Source organism: Rhagoletis pomonella, unplaced genomic scaffold (assembly GCF_013731165.1).
Source record: "Rhagoletis pomonella isolate Grant_MI unplaced genomic scaffold, Rhpom_1.0 Rhpom_scaffold_00002, whole genome shotgun sequence".
In the NCBI taxonomy this organism is placed as follows: domain Eukaryota; kingdom Metazoa; phylum Arthropoda; class Insecta; order Diptera; family Tephritidae; genus Rhagoletis; species Rhagoletis pomonella.
In genome coordinates, this window is record NW_023458556.1 from 13512593 (window position 1) to 13536571 (window position 23979).

At 34.2% G+C, this 23979-nt stretch overlaps 1 protein-coding gene across 1 annotated transcript in view; it reads right to left on the reverse strand.

The window, feature by feature from the left end:
* LOC118734456 overlaps positions 1 to 17839 on the reverse strand; it is a 29456-nt gene extending 11617 nt beyond the window's left edge. The window contains exons 1-3 of the mRNA XM_036464176.1: positions 17390 to 17839; positions 8140 to 8198; positions 2513 to 2729 (exon numbers count right to left, since the gene is read on the reverse strand). Coding sequence (XP_036320069.1) covers positions 2513 to 2729; positions 8140 to 8198; positions 17390 to 17468 — 355 coding nt within the window. The 5' untranslated portion in view covers positions 17469 to 17839. The remainder of the gene's footprint in view (positions 1 to 2512; positions 2730 to 8139; positions 8199 to 17389) is intronic.
* Between the last annotated feature and the right edge of the window lie 6140 nt (positions 17840 to 23979).

Here is a 23979-nt window from a genome sequence, read left to right on the forward strand (position 1 = left end):
GTATTTATAAACAGGAAAGCACTAACAACAACAAATCATTTGCTGAAGTTGTCGAAAAGCGCCGGCTTAGAATAGTTGTTGTTGCATAGCATGTAGCTGTTGCTTTTGCCATTGCGTTTTTCATTGACCTTGTCCCTAGCAGCACATGGCTCACATCAAGGGCTTTGAGTGGCAAGGATTGTGTGTTTATGTGTGTGTGTGTGTGTGTGTGTGCGTACGCGTGGGTAGCGTTTTTATGTGAAAGTGTGGTTGCAAGTGGCGCGCTTCCGCTTAAAAGATAATTTACGTTGCCTAATTATGTGCTATTCTAAATTTTTTAGAGACTTCAGAATGTATTTCAATGTTTTTTTTTTTCATTTCTTACGCTTTGCTCTTAAAATATGCCGTTTTATTGAAGTGTGAATACTTGGAAGATGCAGTTTAAATATCACTACGTATGTATGTATGTAGGCCAGTTGATGCTACTTAAGCAGGAGATAAATTTGTATATCCTTCCGGTTGGAGCATTTCAATATGGCTTTAGAAAAAAACTTTTTGGAAAACAACTTCCGGCACTTCTCTGTAAATAAATTCAGAGCTTCCGTAACCGTAATTAGGTTGAGAGATACAAATCTGAGTCAGAATAAGAGTAATTTAAAGAGTTAAGGAAAATGTGTTTAGGAATGAATATCACAAGGTAGTACATTTAAGACAACGCACAAATTTTGGTACTACGAACCGGTTGGGCACATGAACCAGCTCCTAAGCGCAATTTAGCCTGGGGAATCTTAGTAAACTTTTCCCAATTCACAAGCAGGAAAATCATATTCCCTGCATCAATTCCCGCGGTAGAAGTAGGATTGCCAGACCTAAAATGCCGAAAGGGATACAGATACGAACAAATTGGCGGACTTGGGGTACAACTGAGAAAGAAAAAGGGGTATTTTTTCGGGGCACAAATAAACCTTAATGTATTCACCAAAAAAATTGCTTATTCGCTTAACAAAACAAAGTTGCACTGGCGATCAAATCTGAGTGCGTGGTGATTTTATTTTAAATATTTGCAATGTTTTTCAAGTTAATTTGTTTGTAATTTTTTATGAAAAAAATTTTGATGATGTAATCAAAATAATAAAATTAATTGAAATTTTTAAACTTAATACAGACTCTAGAAAAATTAGACAAATTTCCATCAAAATTTTGCACTTTTTAACCTGAATGCTTGAATATGCAATTATATAGCTCATGAAATTTTAGCATTTAAAATAAGTGCAAATTTTACGCGATTTTAGATTTTTGATACTTTTTTGCTGATGGTTTTTTTCATACAAACAAGAAATTGAAGAAAATGCGAGAGACCGTTTGCAAAAAAAAAAAGTTTAAATATCAAAAGACCGCTTTTAAAACTTGCACTAATTTTACTAAAATTTCATGAGGCATGTAACTGCATACCCAAGAATTCAAGATAAGAAACTTGTGTTTTATTTTCCTACAAAAATTTAAAATTTTAATGGAAATTTGCTGCATTTGTCTAAGGTTTGTATTAAGTTTGCAAGTGTGATTGATGCATGTAAATGGTTTTAATTAAAGCATGAAAACAATTTTTTTTTTTTAATTAACTTGAAAAACACTCATTTCATAAGTGTTATTTATTGAAGGAAAAATAAAACTCAGCAAATCAGTCAGTATTATTTTACGAGCAAACTTAGAATTCATGAAATAATTCTCAAATTTGATGAAAAAGATAAAAATCAAAATATAAGGATTAAATGTTGATTTTTTCAATGTCGCTTATAACTTTTGCGGTCTCTGTTTCGAACTTTCGAAAATCTTTTTCGAAATTTTTTAGTTCTGATAAAAATTCATGCAAATCAAAAATGGTCTTTTCCAACCATACTGGTCGATTTGACATGGACTGGCTTACATGTAAATAAAAATTCTACAAACAAATAATTTCGATCGTCACCTGGTAATTCAATTTTGGCGAGAATATCCCCATAACTTCCTATTTAGTTTACTTCTGCCGAGAAGGATAAAATGGAACCAAGGTAAAACTATATTTTATACTCATTTTAGTTGCACCATAGCATAAGAAATCAATTTCCTCAAAATCGCTCAAGCAGTTAGATACATACTTAGTAAAAAATTACAAACTCACACGCACACTGAAATTGTATATACCTACATATATACTCGTATAAAGTGCAGTGTGCATAGCTTTGTTGGTCGATCAGTAGAATTTATAGTAGAAGTAATTAACAAGCTCTTAAACATTAATTAAATGCCAGCTTAGCAAAACATGCACACAAAATTGCATTAAATCGTCGACAAGTTTATCGCAAACGAAATGCTTTACTGACTATGCAATGAAAGTACTCAGGATGAGAATTATTGGCGCTGTAGGTGGTAAAAGCGCAGGGTGTAGAAAATAAATTTTATGTAATAGTGCTTTTGCCTCTATGTACATACATACATACATTATTTTATAAAATTTCCCTACAATTGATTTTTTTTATTCTTAAATCCCGCTTACCTTGCATCAACACAATATATTGACCAACACATTTGCTACTGCTGCTGATGATGCCGCTCATACTGCCACCGCTGCCACTACTCCCACCGCCGCCCATCAGACCGCCCGAGGCATGACTGAGTCCAGTACGCAGCAGAGTCTTTGTGGTTTGTGTACGCAACTCGACTGTAAGTGGCTCCTCATCGGTGGCCGGCCGTGCCAATGGCCAAATGAAAGACTGTAAAGTGAAAGAAAAATACATAAATAAAAAAAAATTATGAAATACTCTAAAGAATATCTGCAAATAAATACATGTACGAAATTCAGTATTTATGCTTGAATGAAGCTTTTGTGTGCTTGAGGGTATTAACGAAGCTAAAGGTACTCGTATTATATAAAAAAAAAAGGACTTGCATTTTGTTTTTTACTTTGATTGGGTACAAATGCATTCAAGTGATAATAATGGTTACAGTTCAGCTTTTCTACGTTTAATACCAGGGTGTACTGCGGGGAATACAGTGTGTCTAGACCTCCTACATAGTCCATATAAATATTTTTTTTTAATTCCGGACCCCTCAGACACAAGACGCACCTAAAAGCTCCCAACGCAGATTTATTAAACAGCTCCACAAAAACAAACCGATTTCAATCATTGATGTTAAATCTGACGTTACAATTTAATAGATTTTCTTCTATTGTCAAGGCATATTTTTTCAGTGTAGTACTGAATGATCAAAGGTGTTTTCATTCAACCAACATTTTCAATCAATATGCTTGCGCAGGTTGTTGCATTCACTTTGTAATTTTTCCCTACACTGAGGGAAAATACGCGTAGAAAAAATTAATGTTTTTTATTTGATTATCATTTAAAAATGTTTACAGAAAAAGTAGTAAAATCAAATAAAAACGTATTTAAAACAGGTGAAAAGTGCTTAAAAGTAGCGTACGTATAATGGAAATACTCATTTCAAATACGCCTATATTAAAATGAAGTATTTTGCACTTCACGAATGCTGTTTCATAATTAAGAAAGTGTATGTCAACACATACATACACACATACATAGTACATTTTTATCTGCATAAATGCACTAATCGCTTGATGTTATTTTGATTCAAACTCAACATTTGAAAACACATTGACAAGTATGGCAGTAGCTGACTGTGCAAAGATGCTTGACACAATTGGTTGCTGCTGCCAAAAGTGTCCGGGTTCACTTCCTATCAGACGGAACATAAAATTTGAGATTTTTTTATTTACGAAGAAGCAATAGTGAAGTGCACAACGACACATATTAAAATGTATATGCTCAAATTTATTACGAGTTGGGTTGGTGCTCTTTCATATGCGTATTTTTTAAATTTAGCACGGTTTTTTTTTATTATAAAATTTTTTCCCTCAATGTAGCATTCAATAACACCCTACACATTTTGTATTTAAAATGTTTATAGGTGATATACACGGTGCGTCGTATCGATTTCTTATTACCAGTCGCTCTAAAACGTCCGCAGAAGGCAACTCACCGGGGCGAGTCGTTTTCTTATTACCAGAATGAATCGTTTTCTGATCGCTTTATTATTGCCGCAGGCGATATTTGGAATAATTGTATTCTTGTTAGTACTTAATTTATTTTTTTATGCAAAATTGGAGCTTAGAAATGGAACTAATTCTTTCTTTCGCTATGAGGATTCCTATATTTTCAATCCTGTCTTTGGTATAAATTAGAGGCCTTTGGATAATATCTGTAACGCGAAAGTTTGGGGATTTTTGATAACTTATTTATTGCCAAATTGACATGAAAAAACGATGTTGCCGATTTGTCACCACGGCAATATATCGGTGAGACACCAATTTGTTGCCATTGACGATTATTGCCTATTTCTCATGTTTTGCATGGTGGGATTTAGTCTTGTCACATCTACATACACCGAAAATATCAACAAAAAAATTAAATAACTCAACATTCACTCAGTTTTAGTGACCCACCCACCTAGACTTGTGCGTAACATTATATAGCCACACAAGTACACTTGATCTCACTGCAAGGAAGCAATTCAATTTCGTTTACAATTTCTATCACAAGCAAAAAAAAATCAATCGAAGTTATTGATGTATTATTAAATTAACTCAGTATGTGCTGCCGGTTATTTTTGCACGTGTGCTAATACCAAGGATGCGAAACTATAAAGCGGAGGAGAAAGAAAATTATATGGCTACTTTACGTCTTCTGGAATTAAAGAAATGGGTGATGCTAAATATTTTAAAATAAACTTTATCTATGTGTGTGCATTGATTATTTAAGTAAATTTTGATTTTGTTTTGTTGTTAGGTCACTCATTTTAAAAAGGTTTTAAGCCAATGAGCCTTTCATCGTTTATCTTAAAGGCACTAAAGAGACTAATTGACTTACATATGTGTGTATACAATAATATAGTATGTTCGTACAAGGGAGAGATGTTGTATCCTCGAAACGAACAAAGCACAGCACGCATACCGAAAGCACACATCGATTGCCAGCGTTATCCATGAGGAGGTCAGTACCGTTGAAAAGTCACTGGAATATAGGAAATATAACTTAACTGGCAGAAGTAATCAGTAGAGCGCTGGAGAGACGCGGCATCGAACAATTTGTAGTGGCATGGGTCGACCCGATGCTCAGGAAAAGAGTAATCATCGCAGCTTTGAGGTAAGGAGAGTAAAGGTAGTTGCCTCCTAAGCTGATGACAAGACTACATACATATATTGATTCCAGGCAAATTATTGCCAATAGTAAGTGGAGTAAGTGAGCTGAAGTAATCGTGACTTGTTAGTGCTTCTAAGTGCGCAATGGTATAAGGATGGTATAGGAGTTAAGCTTTCTAAACTAAACCTGTCTTGTTCGCTATGGCAACAAAGATCCTAGGCTGGATGCACGATTGAGAGAATACAAAGGTTGCGCCGATCTCGGACCGCTATTCCTCTCTTAACGAATTTGACAGAATCGTGGTTTGCATGACGTCACACTTGTGCAACTTGTTTACGTTTTCCTTGCAACATTTTTTCTTCTTCTTCCATTCTTGCTCACGTTTTGGCATTTCTCTCTCGCAATTGCACCAGTGTGACGTCACACAAAAGTTATTCTCAAAAATCCTCTCTGATCGGCGCAATCTTGTATTCTATCATTCTTGGGCTGGATGGGACTAAGCTGAACCTTGCAGCCGAGGCCAAACACTTAACTATTATTCCTACCTCCAAATTTCCCCGAAGGCGTAACGTTGCGGAAAGAGCAAAGGCCCAGCAGCGCACTCTCCCTACAAAAAGAACTTTGGGAAAAGCACGTCATTTAGCAATCAGAAAATAAACCGAAGAGTGTCTAGCGGTGATAAGTGCACCCCAAGGAAGGCTGATAATGGCTTTTCATTTAAAGGCAGCCTTAGTTAGATTAAGGGGGCTTAAAATTGTGGAACTAGGCCGAATATTCGCACGTAGATACCTTGAGTGAACTTAAAGGGAACGGCTTAGCTCCCGTTTCGAGATTATCAAACGATTTCCAGCTAGAGGAGAATCAGACGCTGGCCTATCGATGAAGGTATTACCATAATCAACGATGGCTCAAAGATGAAAAAGGAGTTCTAGGAAAAAATATTTTCTACAACAACAACAGGGAATGCGTGGGAAGGGGTAGCAAACGGTCGCTGAATATTTCCACAGATGAGTCGAAGGTTGACGGCAGAACTGTATGAGATAGCTTCTGTGGGGAACTACTCTTAGATATTAAATTTAGCTAACCGGATTTCTGTAGCGTATTCCAATCAGAGGTAGCTGTTAATAAAGAAGCAGTCGACCAGTTGCGCAGTTATGTAATACCGTTTAACGAGGTAAAAATCTATGTAAAGTGATGACTAAGCAGCGATCAGAGTTCTCTGGTAGGGTCAGAATTGGTCTGAGATTACCTGCAGTGGAATTCTGACAATCGCTATGCTTAATTTTTGTGGCTGAAATTCTCTAAATGAAAAGCAGTTGGTTCTAAAATTATACAATATATAAGCGTAAGACATGCAATGTACAAACAGCTAGATCTGGCAGTATGGGGGGCATGTAACTAGTTGTTGCATGTTGCTAGGGGCGCTTGTTTTTCTTTGAAAACTTTTGGCGATCACAATTAGCGATAGCAAATATTAGAATCCGGCTGCTGATCTCTCTCTCTCTATTGCATCAGACTGATTTGGATTCCAGGGCACAGCGAAATTGCAGAAAATTGCAGGGGCGAAGAACTGGCCAGGCAAGGAACCATAGAAGCCATCAGCAAAGAAAGGAAGGCAATCTGGGTACCGATGGAAACCTGCGGATTTCTTGTTGACAAACGGGTTTTTAGTCGGTGCAGCGAACGCTGAACAGTGTAGGAAACTTTTCCAGCTCATTAGCCACAACTCTCGGTTTGGTGCGGGTTCTGACTCATGTAAACTCAGCTCTGCTTTTTCGAAGCTCAAGTTTAAACGGATAAGATCCAGGGTAGTAAAGAATTGACATAACTAAGTCACGAAAGCATTACTCTCTGCAGGGTTCTTGGAAATGGCAATATCGAAGGGAACGTAATAGCCGATGAGATGGCTAGACACGGTCGAAAATGCGGATCAGCGAGACGGATAACTCGCAACAGAGGAGGAGTTACGAGTACACCACAGCAGTAAAAAAGGTCTTCATAGCCAAAGTTTACCTAACAAGAAACGAACTGACACCTAAACGAAATTTTTAGGGGAGGAAGAGTTGTCTTCCACCTTACCATCGAATTTCAAGTGCTGATTCCTAACCTAATCCAAACAAATTTTTTAAAAATAACATCTTAAAGACTTTAGACACCAATGTCTAATATCCTTAAATTTTGTTTTTTCGGATTTATTTTTTTCCGTTAAGTTGCGGAATTTGTGAGAAATTCTAAATAAAATACTTACAAATTTCAATTCCTTGGAAATATTGTACACCGCCTTACTCTGCGCTGTGTTCCTCCTAGCGTAAGCTTAAACTCACTCAACAAGCAAGGCCAGTGTATTGCTGGAGGAAACAGTTATTCACTGGCCGCTGCTACACGCAAACAAGAGAAAAAAGCGAAAAATAATAACACATCTTCCCGAAGGTCTTCATTGATTTGACCGCTAGCCTCTGACTTTTCTTTGATTTATTTCGGACTTTCGTTTTTGGTACTTTTGGCATTGTTTAATTTTTTCTTACTGTTTAACTTGGAAAACATTTCTGGGAATTTGATTGTAGTTCGTGGAGAAATACATATGTACAAACATTTTCTTCTGAAATTTGTGGTCATTGTGTGTATTTGTGGAAGAACATAAATTACATGGCACTTCTTGGCAGAAAATTGCAAAATATTTATGTTCAAGTAAATACAAATGTTTCGAATATTGAATTGTGGTACTTATATGGAGTTACTTAATACAAAATTTATTGAGGACAAATTGTGGGCTGTTGTAGTATTTAAGTTTATAATTTTCAAATATGGTTACAAAAGCATAAAACCATACAAATTAAATTTTCGTTGTGATTGAATATTGTTATATAATTTTTTTTTATTTTTGCAGATAAATAATGCATTCAAGTATGTACTGTGATTAGTGTTCAAATGGCGAATGAATTAGCTTTATAATGCTTTTACTCACCTGATTAACATCAATAATGTTGCAATCAGCATTGAGTTCTGATGTTATATGGGCAACACCTGAAAAAAGGAAATACGAAACGATATTTAATAAATCAAGTAAAAGTTGGAATTTTATAGAAAATAAGCTACTAAATGCTTGATCCACTTGCGAATTTAATCTTGCCTGAGAAAGCATATATCGACCTATAACTAAACCACGAAAGGGGCTTTTTGCTAAAAGTATGGAAATATTAATTTGGAAATTTAAATAAAATTTCGCAAGCTCTAAAAAATATTTAGTATTATTTAGGCAAATAATTTCGAAATTCTTTTAAACATTTCGAAGAGTCAACGAAGCTGAGCAGTTGATTAACTTTGCTGCTGCGGATCTTCTCCTCCGACTTGTGGTGTGCGTCTTAATGTTGTCACTCAAAAAGGAGGGACCTAAGGTTTTACGCCACCACTGAACGGCAAATGGTTTTAATGAGAAGTTTTTTTTCATGGCAGAAATACACTCGGAGGTTTGCCAGTGCCTGCTGAAGGCGGACCGCTCTTGGAGCTTTGTTTCTGTCGCTCGGACCGAAGATCGAACCTCGGACATGATAGTGCGCTCCTCTAACTGTACAGTATGTCTTGTGGAACAAACTAGGTGGACAAAATTCATTCCCGGATTTCCAGAAAACCGTAATTGATTAACATAAAAATTACATATCCAAAAAGCACCAACTCAAAAAGTTTTTGTATGTCCTACATTCTGCTGTGGCGTGCGGCAGTGTTCAGGCAGTGTTGGCAAAATGTTAATCTGATTAGGGATTCAAAATTAACGATTAAAATGTTAATCGCGGTTAACGATTAAAATTAATTAATCATAATCATCCTTACGATTAATGATCACATTTTTTTATATTAATCGTCGGTTGTGATTAAGATTAATTAATTTTAATCATTAATCGTTACTTCAATTAAAAGGAAATTCTGATTAAGTGGTCTAGTTTGTCCGAATTTGAAACCAAACAAAAGAGTTATAGTGATTCTTTTGTGTTTCACGCTTATAAAAAAGTACATAATATATAAAAAAATAACAATTATTATTTTAGTTATATAATAATTATAATTTTATTTTTTTCGTAATACATAAACAGGGAATTTTTACAACCCATCGCACATGTGCAAAGGGATATTAAAACCTAGTTTACATAACGTCTGTTGGAATAGATTTTTAACGAAATCGCACCCAAATTTGCTTAGATTGATAAGGAAAACGGACTTAGCCATACTCAATTAACTGGCCTTGTGTGCACAGGAAAATTCCAGCATAAATTAATTAATCACCAAACCTACTAATCAAATTAATGGTTAATGATTAAAAATAAATTTTTTAATCGCGGTTACGATTAGCTGTTTAACCACATTAAAATTAATCATGGTTAACCGTAATAGGATTGAATTTAACCGAATTAACTAATTGATTAAAAAATCAGTCGATTAGTGCCAACTCTGGTTCCGGAGTCATTTTATAATCTCACCGAAACTCAAAAATATTTTAGTTGATTTTCTTTACTCTTTAAACAACTTTTAATTGTGAAAGTGAGTAATTTGTGTAAATTTTTAATAATACATTATATATCTAGTTGTATCCATTACATCTACTCTACTAAAAAATACTGTGAACTATTTCTGATGCCATGAAAATAGGTTTCGTCTGCATTTAGGTCGTTGAAAAATTTCATTCCCAAAAATGTAAGGCAACAAAAGTCACTTTCAGCCGTTCGCATGTCACCTTGTAAGAATGTGGTCTGCAAGTAGGCTCTTAATTAATAATATTTCCCTATTTCTTAGCGCAGCATGTGAACTTCAACTTTTTTGTTAAGGTAGCGCTAGTAAGGCGAGAGCGAAAGACCCACCCCACCCGATGAACTATGCCTGGGACCGCGAGCATGCCGACTCGCTACTCGACCTTGCAACCAACCTGCATCTTCATATTTAGTGCAGAACACATTCTTGACGTAGTAACAAACTCAGTAATCTCAAAACTTCTAAAGTGAAATGATAATCTTTCCACTCCAAATAACTCCCTGCTCGCAGATAATAAACCTCAGTCAACCTACTCACATACATAAGTGTTTCTGCGCACAAATTGCAAAGTGGCACACTTATCACCCCCATTTACCGTAATCTACTCAAAACAGTTTATTGTACGTAGTAAATTGAGCCAATTCTCATGCGATCCCCATTTTGGAATCTTTAACAGATTGCGGAATTTCATTAAAACCATATCCCCATTGACATGACACTGCAAATAAGTTAAGAATTATATTATAGCAGCCGCAATACAAATGTTTACATTCAATTTTACGTTTCCCGTATTTTGCGTGGCTCAAAACGCACTGCACTACTTGCATACGTGCATATATGGCACGGAGAGCAGTGAAGGTAAATAAAAAAATATTTAAAAAAATGTAAAAAGCGCACATCGTAGAGCGTATCTACAAAGCGCCAGCTGCCCCTTTACTTTGCTGCATGACACACACAACAAGTAGGGGATAGAAAATGCAGGAATATTTAAAATTCATTTGAAAGCTGAAGGAAGAAAATACATACAAAAAATATATTCTCGTTTTTACTTTGCTTCACTTATGTTTGTGTATATGCTTACGCAGTCCCACGATGTCGCTACTGATACTCCCTCAGCATAGTTGCAATTTTCCCACGCATCCATAGCCAGCGCCTTTTTGTTGTTGGCTTTCACATTTTTAACTGTTTTTAGTTAAGCACGCGACAGCTGCAGTAGCTGTAATGCCAATAGCGCCAAGTGCTGCAGTGAATGAGTATGACAACAACATCAAAATAAAAAAGCGCCGTTGCCGTTTTTTTACAGGCAACTGATGTGTAAATAAGCCAGGTTAGATCAAACTTGAATATCGTTTGAATGCTTGCAGCTGAGCATAAATAACTACATATGTATGCGCAAATTTTGAGTACGCCTATGACATGGCCTGAATGCTATTACCAATTCAAAAAGACGTTGCATGTCACTTGTCCAAACGCTTATATCTGACAGTTCAATTTAAGTGCAGCTTAGTGCAAAATGTCGCATGGCATTGGCGGTTATAAAATTTAAAAGTAAATCCTCTTTTCCAAAACGCATCAATGGAGAGCAACAGCCTCTTTCATTTCTAAACTATACTTGCTGGAAATCTCCATGCGCAACCACATTAAAATTCCGAATTGGAACTTAGTAACGCAACTTAGGCATTTCTATTAATTACAGTTTAGTAATCAACGTGGCCAAATATTCATTCCAAATTGTTCCTTTATAAACGAAAACAAGTAACCATTACAAATAAGTCTCAAGGTATAACTCAGTGAAGGTTTATTTCTTGAAATTAAATATAAATCTTAGAGGGCAACCGAAATAAAGCGCGTTTGTACATATGAAGGGGCTAGAATCTTAAGGGTCTAAGTGACATTTATTGAAAATATAAGTTATACCCATATTTGTATAGTATTTATTTGAATTAGTTAATTAACCTTTATTCATTTAGACAAGAATCATTTCAAATGCATTTACCCAGAATTTAAAATAAGTAATCAACTTTAACCTTAAATATCTACAAAAAAAAAGTTAAATCTACTTAGATCCTTTTGACTCTAACCCCTTCATATATCTCTCTGAGAGAAACCTTTATGTGACTGCGCAATATGATAAGTATCCGAGAAAAACCAATATGATTTTTCGGTTAAGAGTTATTTTCGAGCCCTGCTAAAGACCTATTTAATTTCTGGCCGGATTAAATGGAAACTTAAAACATTCACTCGATAAAAAACATTCTTTGCAGTGCAATTATCATTTACAACGGTGGCTATATCAATAGGAACACGACTTTTTGACAACTTTTCTATAAACTTTGAGTGAAAGGTTTGAAATTTCCATGAAAATTTATCGAATTTTTTAAAAATCTTGTACAAAGTTTGGGATATGTTTTCGTTTTGAAGTATATTCGTTTTTAAAATTAAATCAAAAATAAATTAAGAAAAACAAATTGCCAGACCTTAGAAATCGTTACTCTATTTATATGTAGTGGCCATATTTAGCTGTTTTACATACATATATATATATATGTATTTGTCTATAGTATGTTATATAAGTCGCACATCCTAAGTAAATATTGACATAAACAAGCATAAACGACGAACTGGCCAAACCAGCGACAACCTTGTAGTATTTCAGGAATTTCAGGCATTGCACGCTCTTTCATAATGAATCCTTTGTCAGTATTTATGGAATTTTTTTCACACTATCCGCTTGAGTATGCGAAAAATGTTTACGAAGGCATTTTATACTAACAAATAATTGTATCAGAATGTGAAAGCTGAGGCAAACAAAGAGGTATTGATAAACTTTGATGTGACAATATTGACTAACGTCCGTCCATGAGGTGCACACATACATGTGCACATATACATACATACATACATACATATTTCTCCATATACATAACTTTAATAAAATTGGTTACGTGCGAACACGTTGAATTCCATGTGACTTCTAACCTTGGGACGGAGTTGAAAAAATGTCTTCATACACGGAAAAATATTTTATTCAGAATTCCTGAAATTATGCTTTCATCTTTATGGGGTTTCCTTTCATAACAAAGTTGAATTATGGTGTCTAATTTAATTTTAACCATATATGCGGCAAAGGTAAACAAAAATATTTTAATACTACATACCAGAGCTGTAAAACTGTGAAATCATATGAAATTAAAAATCATCAATTTTATGTTATTATGTTTTCATTGAATTTTTCCTTGTTGGGGAATGTGGCTTATAATTTTCCAATTCTACATTCACTCAAAGTAGATACGATTGCACACATTAACATATTCAAAGAAAGATTGAAAAAACTGAATGACGAAACATTAACTTTTAACACTGAATAAGCATTCAGATGAATGCAGCTTTTGCTATGTGTGCACACATTCATTCAGTACCAATCAATCGATATAAATATTCTAAATACACAAAACCCACTGAAAAATACGCAAGGTTGAATTTTATTGAACAGATTTCAAAATTTCAACACGAAAAATAGTTTATTGAGCGTTATCATTAATTTGTTTCACTTAAATTTGTATAAATATTTATAATAAATGAAAATATTAATTAGAGAAATATTTTTCTGCCAAGAATGTCATTATGAAAAATGTTAATTATTAACGATTTTTACATCTCTGTTTCGAAAATTGTCAGCTTTCTAAATAAGTATTACCAATGTACCAATAAAAGGTATGTGCAGAAATTATTACATATGTACATACCTATATATCTACGTTAAAATAAGTAAACAAATTTAAGCGCTTCTACTTCTAACTTTAGATATATACATTTTATTATTTATTTAAAAAATTCTTAATACAAGTTTCTTCGTACTTTTTTCTTCGCTATTGGGTCAAGCATTTAATAAAGATTCTAAAACCTGATTTGTGGGTGTGTGGTGGTTTCTACCATTTACAATAAGTTGCAAATTATAAACTTTTCTCAAAAAAAGATTTAACAAATCTTTTTATTTTAGTGTGGTAGAATCGAAAAAAAATGTGGTAGATTTGAATAAGATGTGGTAGATTTTCCAATTCATATTTTATTGGGTATACATATCGCACACCGTCGTCAAAAGAAGCACAACTCAAAAATTAAATCGGGAAATAAAATTGCTAGTGGATCGTACAGATTCCACGCAATTGGTGCAAAAACAAGTATAACATTAGTTTTCTAGTTAGAGAATATAATCATGAAGAAAATAATATTTTATTTGTATGCAAAATAATCGACCAAATTATTTTCCCATTGCATAATACTTTAGCAAATATAAATAGGCGTATTTTTGAAATATTACAAAGTTAAGGCACAGATATATTTAAAGCAAAATTTATGATGTACCTTTTTAAAAATTTATTGATTAATTTTTATATTTCGAATTACAATTGAGTTGAAATTCTAGAGTTATGTGAAAATTGTAAACAAATCTTCTGTCTAAAAATGTGGTAGATTTTAAGCCTTGTATGGTAGATGTGGTAGACACCCAAATTTAAAAAAAAATACGTGGTTGATCTACCACACATGTGGTAGAAGCTTGCACACTGTTCTAAACGTATGTTTTGAGCAAATTGATGTTTAAAGCTAGCAATATATCCCATGTCCATTTTCCAAAACTATAATAATAAACATGGCAGTTTTTTAGCAATTTGGTTCCTGTAATTAAGGAAATATTGTAGTTTTGGCATTTTTCGAAATTACCATTTTATGAGAGGGACCAGGTTATTGTTCGACTTTTGTATTTTCAATACCCTGCTGCCCTAGATAAAAAAACCCTCGTACAGAATTTGGTTGAGATATCTCAACTTTTGCTAGAGTTATCGTGTACGCAAATAAACGGACATGGACTAATTATCTTTTCTTTTTATTCTGAGCATTTTTATGTATATATACATACATAAGTAGTACATACGAACATAAATGTATGTATCCATATCGATTAATTTTGGTTGTTCCAAATATACGTTATTTGAAAAAAAAGTTATGGTACCCTCTTGCAGAACTGCGTTGTAAATATGTTTAGGAAACATTTAAATTAATAGTTAATTTAAAAAGTTGCTCAAAGTAATGGAACTCCTCAACCCCTTTAAAAAAACAGGAACCCTTCTGAAATTTTGTTTTGAAAGTTTTCATATTTGAAAACTGAAAAAAATCACAGTATACAGCAAACCAGCCATTGACAATATGCTTATTTGAAAACTAATACTTGAAATGTTGTGAATATATAGGATTTTTTTGTCATTAACCCATAGGCAACAACTGGTGCAAAAGTACCTACAAATGTTTGTTGATATATTTGAAATGTAAATTTGAACAGCAAAATTCGTAAAACAAATTATAATAAAACAAAAATATTGTTAATTACTACGTGGGAGGTGGGCGTGGTTATTGGCAGATTTCGACAAAATTTAACACTAACCTAAATTATACCAAAGGCAACTTCGACACCGACTTTTGTTAAAATAACTAAATTTTGTTCGAGTTAGCGCGTTTACAAACAGAGAGGGCTGAACTAGTTCATCTCGTCATTCTGAATATATGTGTATATACGTACATACATTTTATACGGTTAACAAACGCGCTCGCTTATCTGCATAAACCGTCTTTACTTGCATTAATTCATGCATTATCCTCTTTCAAATGTGAATAATCGGCTGAACAAATACACACAAATTACGTGCATTTGAAAATTGGAGAGTTGTACCATAAGCTAAGTAATACTTCTTTTACCGCCTAATCGATGGGACCATTTTACAAAGTCAGCCCACCATTATTCACTCAAAGTTGTGTTCAGAACACGGTTTGACTTATGTAGGAACTGCATCCGGTCATAATTGCTAACGCTTCACGCTTCATTTGCTTGGAATTTCGTGTTTCTCGTTATTTTATTTTATGTGACTTGAAAATATTTTTCACTATAAGAAAATATTTAAATTTGATTTCATTTGGGTTAACGAAAACGACAACTGTGAAAAAATATCAACCAATACATTCAAACAAAATGTCAAATAAGCATGTTTACATTTTTTGTTTTGGCTACCTGGATCACTGTATACTGTGAAAAAAATATTTAATACAAAAATAATTGTGATAAATCAATTTTGTATATTCTTCTGCGAAAAAATGTCTACAATCGATGATGTATATGTATACATATCAAGATGTGTCTGTTTTGCTCTACGGTTGCGATAAGTTGCTTTGGAAATAAAATATTTGTTTTTGTTTCAATTCCAGATATGTTCAAACTTTAAAGTATAAAATATATCAACCCTGGGAACAAATTATTGGTACTGAATGGAAAAAAAAGTGTGCATTCATTCTAAATATACAATCATGTGTGAGTGCGAATGCTGCTGAACATTCACATTCTATACTGAATGGCAATCTAGCATTCAACAACATAACACAGTTTGTTTGTTTTCAAATATTTTAAGCCACTCAGGAATGAAGTTTTTATTTATACAAACCAACAATCAACATTTTGAAAGGAATGCCGAGTGAATGCAGACTATGTTGATTCAATCATTTTACAGCTCTGCTACATACATATATGTATTTAGTAGTGATGTTTAGATCCCATATTTTCAGGCGGATGTGTTTGCTATTAGGGAAGCAGTAGATTGCATATAGACAAAATGCTAACGAAAATATGCTTCAACCAGCCCTTCAATGTAGAAAATTCCTCAAAGAGTCACTTGCTCAGAGCGTATACCGACAATTTCAAAACTTTATTGAACCAATGAAGCTTGCATAAAAGGGTTAACGTATTGTGGGTACCGGTACTTGAGTTCCGATGGCAACTAAAAAACGTGGGACCCAACGGAGCCTCTGTGGCACGTCAAATGGATACACAGCAGAGCTTTTAAGGGAAAAAGTTAGCCGTATTCTATTCTATTATTACTTGTTCTGGAGCAATCTCGTTTGTTCTTAAGGAATATGACCGACTTAGTTCCGGCAACTGAAGTATTCTACTGTCAATTCTGAACAAAAAAGTTTATGGAAGTATAGCTCTAAAATAGATTTCGAGCCTCCTTATTTTAAATTTTATTTTTTGGTTCCTAGCCAATTCCTTTTTTAGGTACATATATTTGGTAAATTTTTTTAAGAAAATTTATGTATGTCGATTTTGCTTAGAGCAATTGGACGAATTTTTTGAAGTTAAGAAAACGGCCATTAATTGAATTAAATTTTTCGAACTGGAGACAAACTTAAATATTTCATTTATCTTCTCATATGAATTGATTTAAATTCTTCAAATAGGAATATTTTCGAAACTAAGCTTTCTAAACCACTTTATTTTAACGCCCAAATTGCAACATTTCATTTGCCTTATCAATTTAATTGAATTAAATTTTTTAAACAGGTGGCAACGCTCTCCAAAAATGTTTTGGAAATTAATCTTCCTTACGGTACATAAGCTTGATAGTTACTTTGTAACAATATAATACTTATCTCATCAATTTAATTAAATTGAAGTCGATTAAAAAATAAATTGGTTATGGATTAATAAATAAAATTAAAAATAAGAAGACTCGAAATCCATTTTAGAGCTATGTTGTTATGGAATTTTTTTCTCAGAATTGCCAGTACAATAAGTCAGTCGTCGAAACTAAGTAGAGAAAAAATTTTAAAGCACAGCTTCAACTGTGTTAAATTTAACTTAAGAAACTTACCTCGGAATTCGACGCGTGCGATTAAATTAGATTTGGCCTTCGGCAATTGAAATTGCACAATTTTCACAGTTAACGACATGGTTGCTTAGTTTGAGTTATTTGTTGGAAATATGACGAAAGTTTTTGCTTGCGTATTTAATAACAACACAAATATTTCGTAAATTTTATTTTGTGTTCACATCGTTCCTCTAGCACTTATGTACATACATAAATAAAGTTTGTAAATTTTTTAATATATTTGCACATTTTATTATCCATTTTTAGTAATTGGTGTTTCTGTTTGCTTTCAGATTTCAGCTTTTTTTGTTTTTGTTTACTATTTGTAGACCATCACAAGCATTTTTTATGCACATTTCCCTTGTTGTAGTTATTGCTTTTCGTATAATTAAAATTTGTGCTTTGTTGACATTTAAATTTTTAGTTGAATATTTATGTACATTTTGCAAAGCCACATTTCTGAAGTATATCGAAGCTTTAACTGTCTGATCTGTAATTGAATATGAAAGAAAATGTTATTAGTGAGATATATGGAAATGTATTTCTAGAAATTTTCTTGGGAATTAGTGGAATATGCATTTACATTTGAATTCTTCCACAAGTGAATTTGATAATATCTGTACTAAAGTTGAAAGAGTGTGTAAAAAATAAATCTCATTTCAAAAAAAAAAGCTCCGCAAAGTAGATATGTAGTATAGCCGGTTGTAAGAGAGCATTTTCCGCGCACTCGCCGATAATTCTTTACCGGCTATTGTGAGAGAAAAATCGGGGAAACTTTCCATTATGGCAGTTCGTTAAAGGTGCGGTGGGCGAAGGGGGAGTGAGCGTGGCACCTCCAACCGACCTCTTTGGAGAGGGCATGAACCGCCATTGACAAAAATGCAACCCCCGACCACCTAGGCCCCTATGGTTCCCTACGGACCCCTTAGAAAAATGGCCAAAAATCGCAATTTTTACTTGCATCCACAGTATTTTTGCGTAGAATTCCTTTCTGCGTAGGCCGCCTACGGCCGCGCTTAGGGATTATAACCCTTACTACGTAGAATTCTTCTTTCTGTGTGACCTAACTGGGAAAGGGATGTAACCTTGGGAAAGGATGAGGTAACTAGAATTCCCTTTCTGTGTGGTAAACCTGGGGCTGCCGCCCCAGTGATGTCTATTTTGGTTACTGGGTGTTTTATAAAAATGTCTTGTATATAAAAATGTGTATATAAAAATGTATTGTGCAAATGAATATTTAACATTTTTCAAGCGAATAACCGCAAATAAAAATTGTGATTTTTGGCAATTTTTCTAAGAGGTCCCTAGGGAACCATAGTGGACCTAGGTGGTCGGGGGTTGCATTTTTGTCAATGGCGGTTCATTCCCTCTCCAAAAAGGTGGGTTAGAGGTGCCACGCCCACTTACCTTTGGCCCGCCGCCCCTTTAACCAACGGCCATAAGGGAAAGCCAACCCGAAAAATCAACCAAAAATTGGTTAATATTCCCAAATTCAAACTTGAAAAGGAATCAACGTGGTTTTTGGTTAATATTAACAATGCCTTGGTTGATATTTTCAACAATAATTTGGTAATATTAACCACAATTTTGTTTACATTAACCAAACTTTTGGTTGGCGATTTTTCGTTTGAATAGGTTAATGTTCTGCACTTCACCGAAGCTTTTTCATAATTCGGAGATACAAAACAAAAAGTTGTATTATCAGTTTAACATGTTGCCTCTGGCGGGATTAGCAAATAACAGCCAGCATCTCTACACACTCAGCTACAGCCGCTTTAAAAATATGTCTTCAAATGGCCAACTTAACTCCAATTTTCTTCGTAGTTTGATTTGGTTCTGCACTTCACAGAGGCTTTTTCGTAATTAAGAAAAACCAAAAACAGCTGGAATCCAACAAATAAAAGCAAGCACCCCTGCTCGTTCAGCCACTGCCATACATACGAATTTATTCCCAAATGTTCAACTTGAATCACATTTCTTACAAGCGGTTTTTTTACCATGAAAAAATCAAACCATAACTTGGTTGAAAAAACCATTGTGCTTTTGGCTCAGTGAAATAAATTTAAGGTAAATTTTAATGAAAAAGAGGAAGGAAGGCGTTAAGATAGGATAAGAGTTAGAAAAGAGATATAGAGTTTCAAAAAGTCAGTACTTTTTGGCAGCTGTGAAGGCTAATTAATATTAATATTCCAAGATAGATTTGTTAGAGGCAGTGTACTGCAACCTCGGGTCTTTGTGCCCTCAGAGCTCATCATAACACCACGTCCATGCCTAGTGATTTAATGAAACTAAGCCGTTTCCGGAGCCATAAGTCTCTCAACAACATACATACCTACATACATGGCGTATGAGTAACATTCCCATCTCGTCTGAGTAACTCAAACGCCATGTACGTTATGTTTTAAGTTTTTTTCGTGATAAATAGTAGAACCAAATTTGCTCCGCCATTTTTAATCTTTAAAATCTGATTTTTTGATTCGTAATTATGGACCATAAGAACCGCCGATTGTAAAGATTTATACGAAAACTACACATACATACAAATTTATGTAACAGCAGCAAGATGTAAATACATGCAGATCGTATGAGAGGCTCGTCCAAACACTTAGCAACAGTGTATGCGCCAAAATATTAGTAATGTGTTATATACGAATTAGATTTGTGAAATGCCAAACATATAAGCTGATAGTAAGGCAACTGATATCATTTCAAACAATTTCTACTCGTAGTATTCCCAGGTTGAGAACCTTTTTATTTGCATAAGTACTGAGCTTGGAGAGGCCTGTAAACTGTGAATTTTTATAACTTTCTGAGATGAAATAAAAAGTTCCAAATGAATCGATTAATTACCAAAGGGAATAAGTCAGCATTTTTTCGATATGACAATATCTATTGGTACATTCGGTGCGTTATAGGAGTTATGTATGTTGAATTGCATCAAATTTCCCATATCCGCATAAGTCAGCATTTACAATTCTTAATATACTTAAATGCTACTTACTTCATTGCATTATACCAGCACTATGCTTGTGTTTACAAACACATGTCTAATTAATAAATATTCAGTCTCAAACGTATTGAACAAAATCAATAACTAACGCATTAGAAAGCAGTTGGATAAATGCTGAAGTTAAAGTTGCAGTTTTCTTCAAGTTTACAAAAATGTAAACCTACATACATATATAAAATTTAGGCAAAAAGTTGCAGAAGTATTCGTTGCCATCATCAAATGAAATGTTGTAGTAATGCATTGTCTACACGCACATTACTAAGCATAACTATTAAATTTTAATGATGTTGAAAGTAAACAACAGCAATATTTACCAAATTTGTCAAAATTTAAAAGGACGTACATACATTAGTACTTATGTTTGTTAATACTTATCGGTCGTAAGCACAATGAAACTATGGAATACTTTCAAAGTAAACATTTTGTGGCATGCCACATAAGCTTGCATATATGCATGAGTTTGTTATCGTATGTATGTACATAAATATGTGTATGTAGATATGTGTTATACAATTTCGGGTATGCGTATGGAAATCATATGTATAACTTCACTTTACTAATATTTAGGATACTTCTACATAGTACATATGCATTACATATACATATGTACATACATATGTATACACATACTACGTATTAACTTTTTGCGCACATATGTTCGTCTCAGTGCTTTCCAACACTACTTATCTCACACCTTTTTCAAAAGAGGCACAACTCAAAATTTGGCATATTTGAAAATATGCGCTAAAAATGTAAACAGAGCTGGAGAAAATTTTTGTTATAATTAAAAACAAAAAAACCGAAGCCAAAGTCCCGCTTGCCCATATAATTATCATGTGCTAAGAAATAGGTTTTCGCATTTTCTGACAAATGTGTAATTTTGAGTTGTGACCCTTTGGAAGACAGTGTGCGAAATGTAAAAGACTAGCCGCATTGTTTGCTGCATGTGGCTGCGTTACTCATACGCCCCGACAGATGTGGCTGCCTGCCAGCCGATTGCACGTTTCGCCTTTGCGTTGGCTGGCACAGCCTTCGCTTTGAAATTTTATGTAGTTTTAAGCACGAATTGTAAACTTCAAATCATGCGTGCGCTCATGAGCTTGTGCATTAGGGTGGTCCACAACTGCATGGGGTAAAAGTAAGGTCATAAATTTATGCTCTCACCCACTGGATTGCTCTATATAGAAAATATTGCCCCCCTTTTTTATAAAAAAAAAAAAAATGTAAAGATCGGTCAAAGAGCTCAAAGTATGTATTTAGAATAAAAACAAAAAACAATTTTCGTCGAAGTGGTACTAAATTATAGAAACTTTTTCAGTCGGCAAACTCTGTTCTCTTCAGGAGCTTTTGTTTAATGGATAATATTCAAATGTTTATTGAAGCATTTTTTTTTTGGTATTAACTTTTCCTTTCGGTCCCACAGGAACCCCAAACAGTGCAAATATATGAAATTGTTGGCCATTTGGCCGTTACTTTGATAAATTAATGCTGTAAAGCCCCCTTTCGACACAAGCACAATCAAATTCAAGCGACAAAAAACACACAGAACACATAAAAGTTCCACACTAAGAAGCTCATGGCACGCACGTGCATACGTATTTCTTCAGATATTTAAGTCGATTCGCAGCTCATTTTTGTTACTTTGCATTTTTGATACACTCACAACTGATTCGATTACTGGCACACTTCATTTGGTCGGCAGACACGGCGTGTTGGCTGACAGCTTTTGAGTGCGCCAAATTGACTGTAATAGATTTGGCACTGTGCAGTTATTTAGTTTGTTGGCCGTAGCAGCAGGTGAGTGGAGAACAAGCCAATGTAAAGGGATTCTGTTTATTCTCGCCGCAGCAAGGTCAAATATCGTTGACGTCGTCGCTGTGTGCAAGCGCACAGGGACAAGGTTAGGTGATTGCTTTTTCCATCTACATACTGCTAGTTATGCCTTACGTATCAAGGATATTCAGGAAGCAAGTTGTACATATTACCTTAGCTAACGAACAAAAACAAAAAAATAGAATTTCGGAAGTTAGAGCGAAATCGATTTACATATTTAAATAAGTGAAATACGTATGTATACATGCAGGCGTGGCAGAATAAATTGTGTTTTACATAATTCATTTCGCGATAAATTTGCATCTAACTTAGTAGTTTCTTTCTATAAGCTTACTAAATTTTGTATATTTTCCGGCTTATGCTTATTTGGCTTTTTCTACAAAGTGCTTGGCCACGCTGCCTTAAATTTATGGTGTGAGTCTTGATTTTAACCTGACTTATAGGTTTAAGCCGCTTCCGGAATGGTGGATAATTTTTTATGAGAAGGTTTTTCATGCCTACATAGAGTGCCCGCAATTAAAAAAAAAATCATTCCCATTGAATGCAGGTAATGATACACCTAGAAAAAAGTCAGCTAAAAATATACTTAGTTACATTATTTCATTTTAGTTACTAAATCACATGTTGAGAGAGAAGAATGTAGCTGACTTTTTTCTGTATGTACTGTATGTAGCTTTGTTTTTTTCAACTTGCGTTGGAAAAATGTAATGACATTCTCCATGCTCTAAATGCATCCTTAGCTGAGATAATAGCAGGTAAAAGAAATTATGAAATTCTTTACGTTGCTTTCTACGTTTCAGCAGCTCATTGTCATTATATTTACCTATGCAATGCGCTTCGTGAAAGCCGTATATCTCATACATAAGACGTTTTATTATTATGTGCTCGTACTTGTTGTTGTAAACGCATTCATTCACATTGCATTGTGTCCTTCCGTCTTTTGTATGGATTAGATAAGAAAGTGTTCTATTATAAAACTGATTATGGAAAGGTATCTATATTGTCAAAGAGATTTCATCTGAGTATGGCTCTCGTGGGAAGAGCTTAAGTATAGTTTACGAGAAATAAATAAAAAGGTTTGTAGCAAATAAATGTGGAAAAAGTATGATAATATACTTTTTACTACTTTTTATATATGTACTAGCAAGCTTCGTATGCGCGAGGCTTCGCCACGCCCTAAATGTGTAGGTATTAAATAAGGTGTGATTGACAACTAAACAGGTTGCAACCCTACTAAAAAAATGGTATATAATTGCTAATTTCTTGTAATCTAACGAACAGCCCACATTTTTTTAATTTTTCGCAAAGATTGCAACCCTCTTCTGAAGGCCAAGCCTTTTCATTTGACACCTTTTTTAATTGAATGACCTGTCCAAATCGAATGTCACTAACAAAAAATGCCCTCGCGTATTATACATATACAGTTTTTAAGCCCTACTCAAAAAGTAATACATTATTGAACATTTAAAAGCCGAGCCCTTTTATTTGACACCTCACTTCTTGTAATCCAGCGAACAGTGTAGATTTTAATTTTTTAGACAGGTGGAAACCCTATAGGAATTTAACGTACTAAAAATAATATTGCTATCGATACAGATCATACTTAAACAATTTTGTCTAAATCCGCTCAGTAGTTTTTGAGAAATATCTCGACTTTTTTTATTAATTTTTATTTTATTACTGAATATGTATAATTTCAGAAAATATTAGTAAAGTCCGGGCAGGTTTGAATTGCCATAAAATTGTCGCA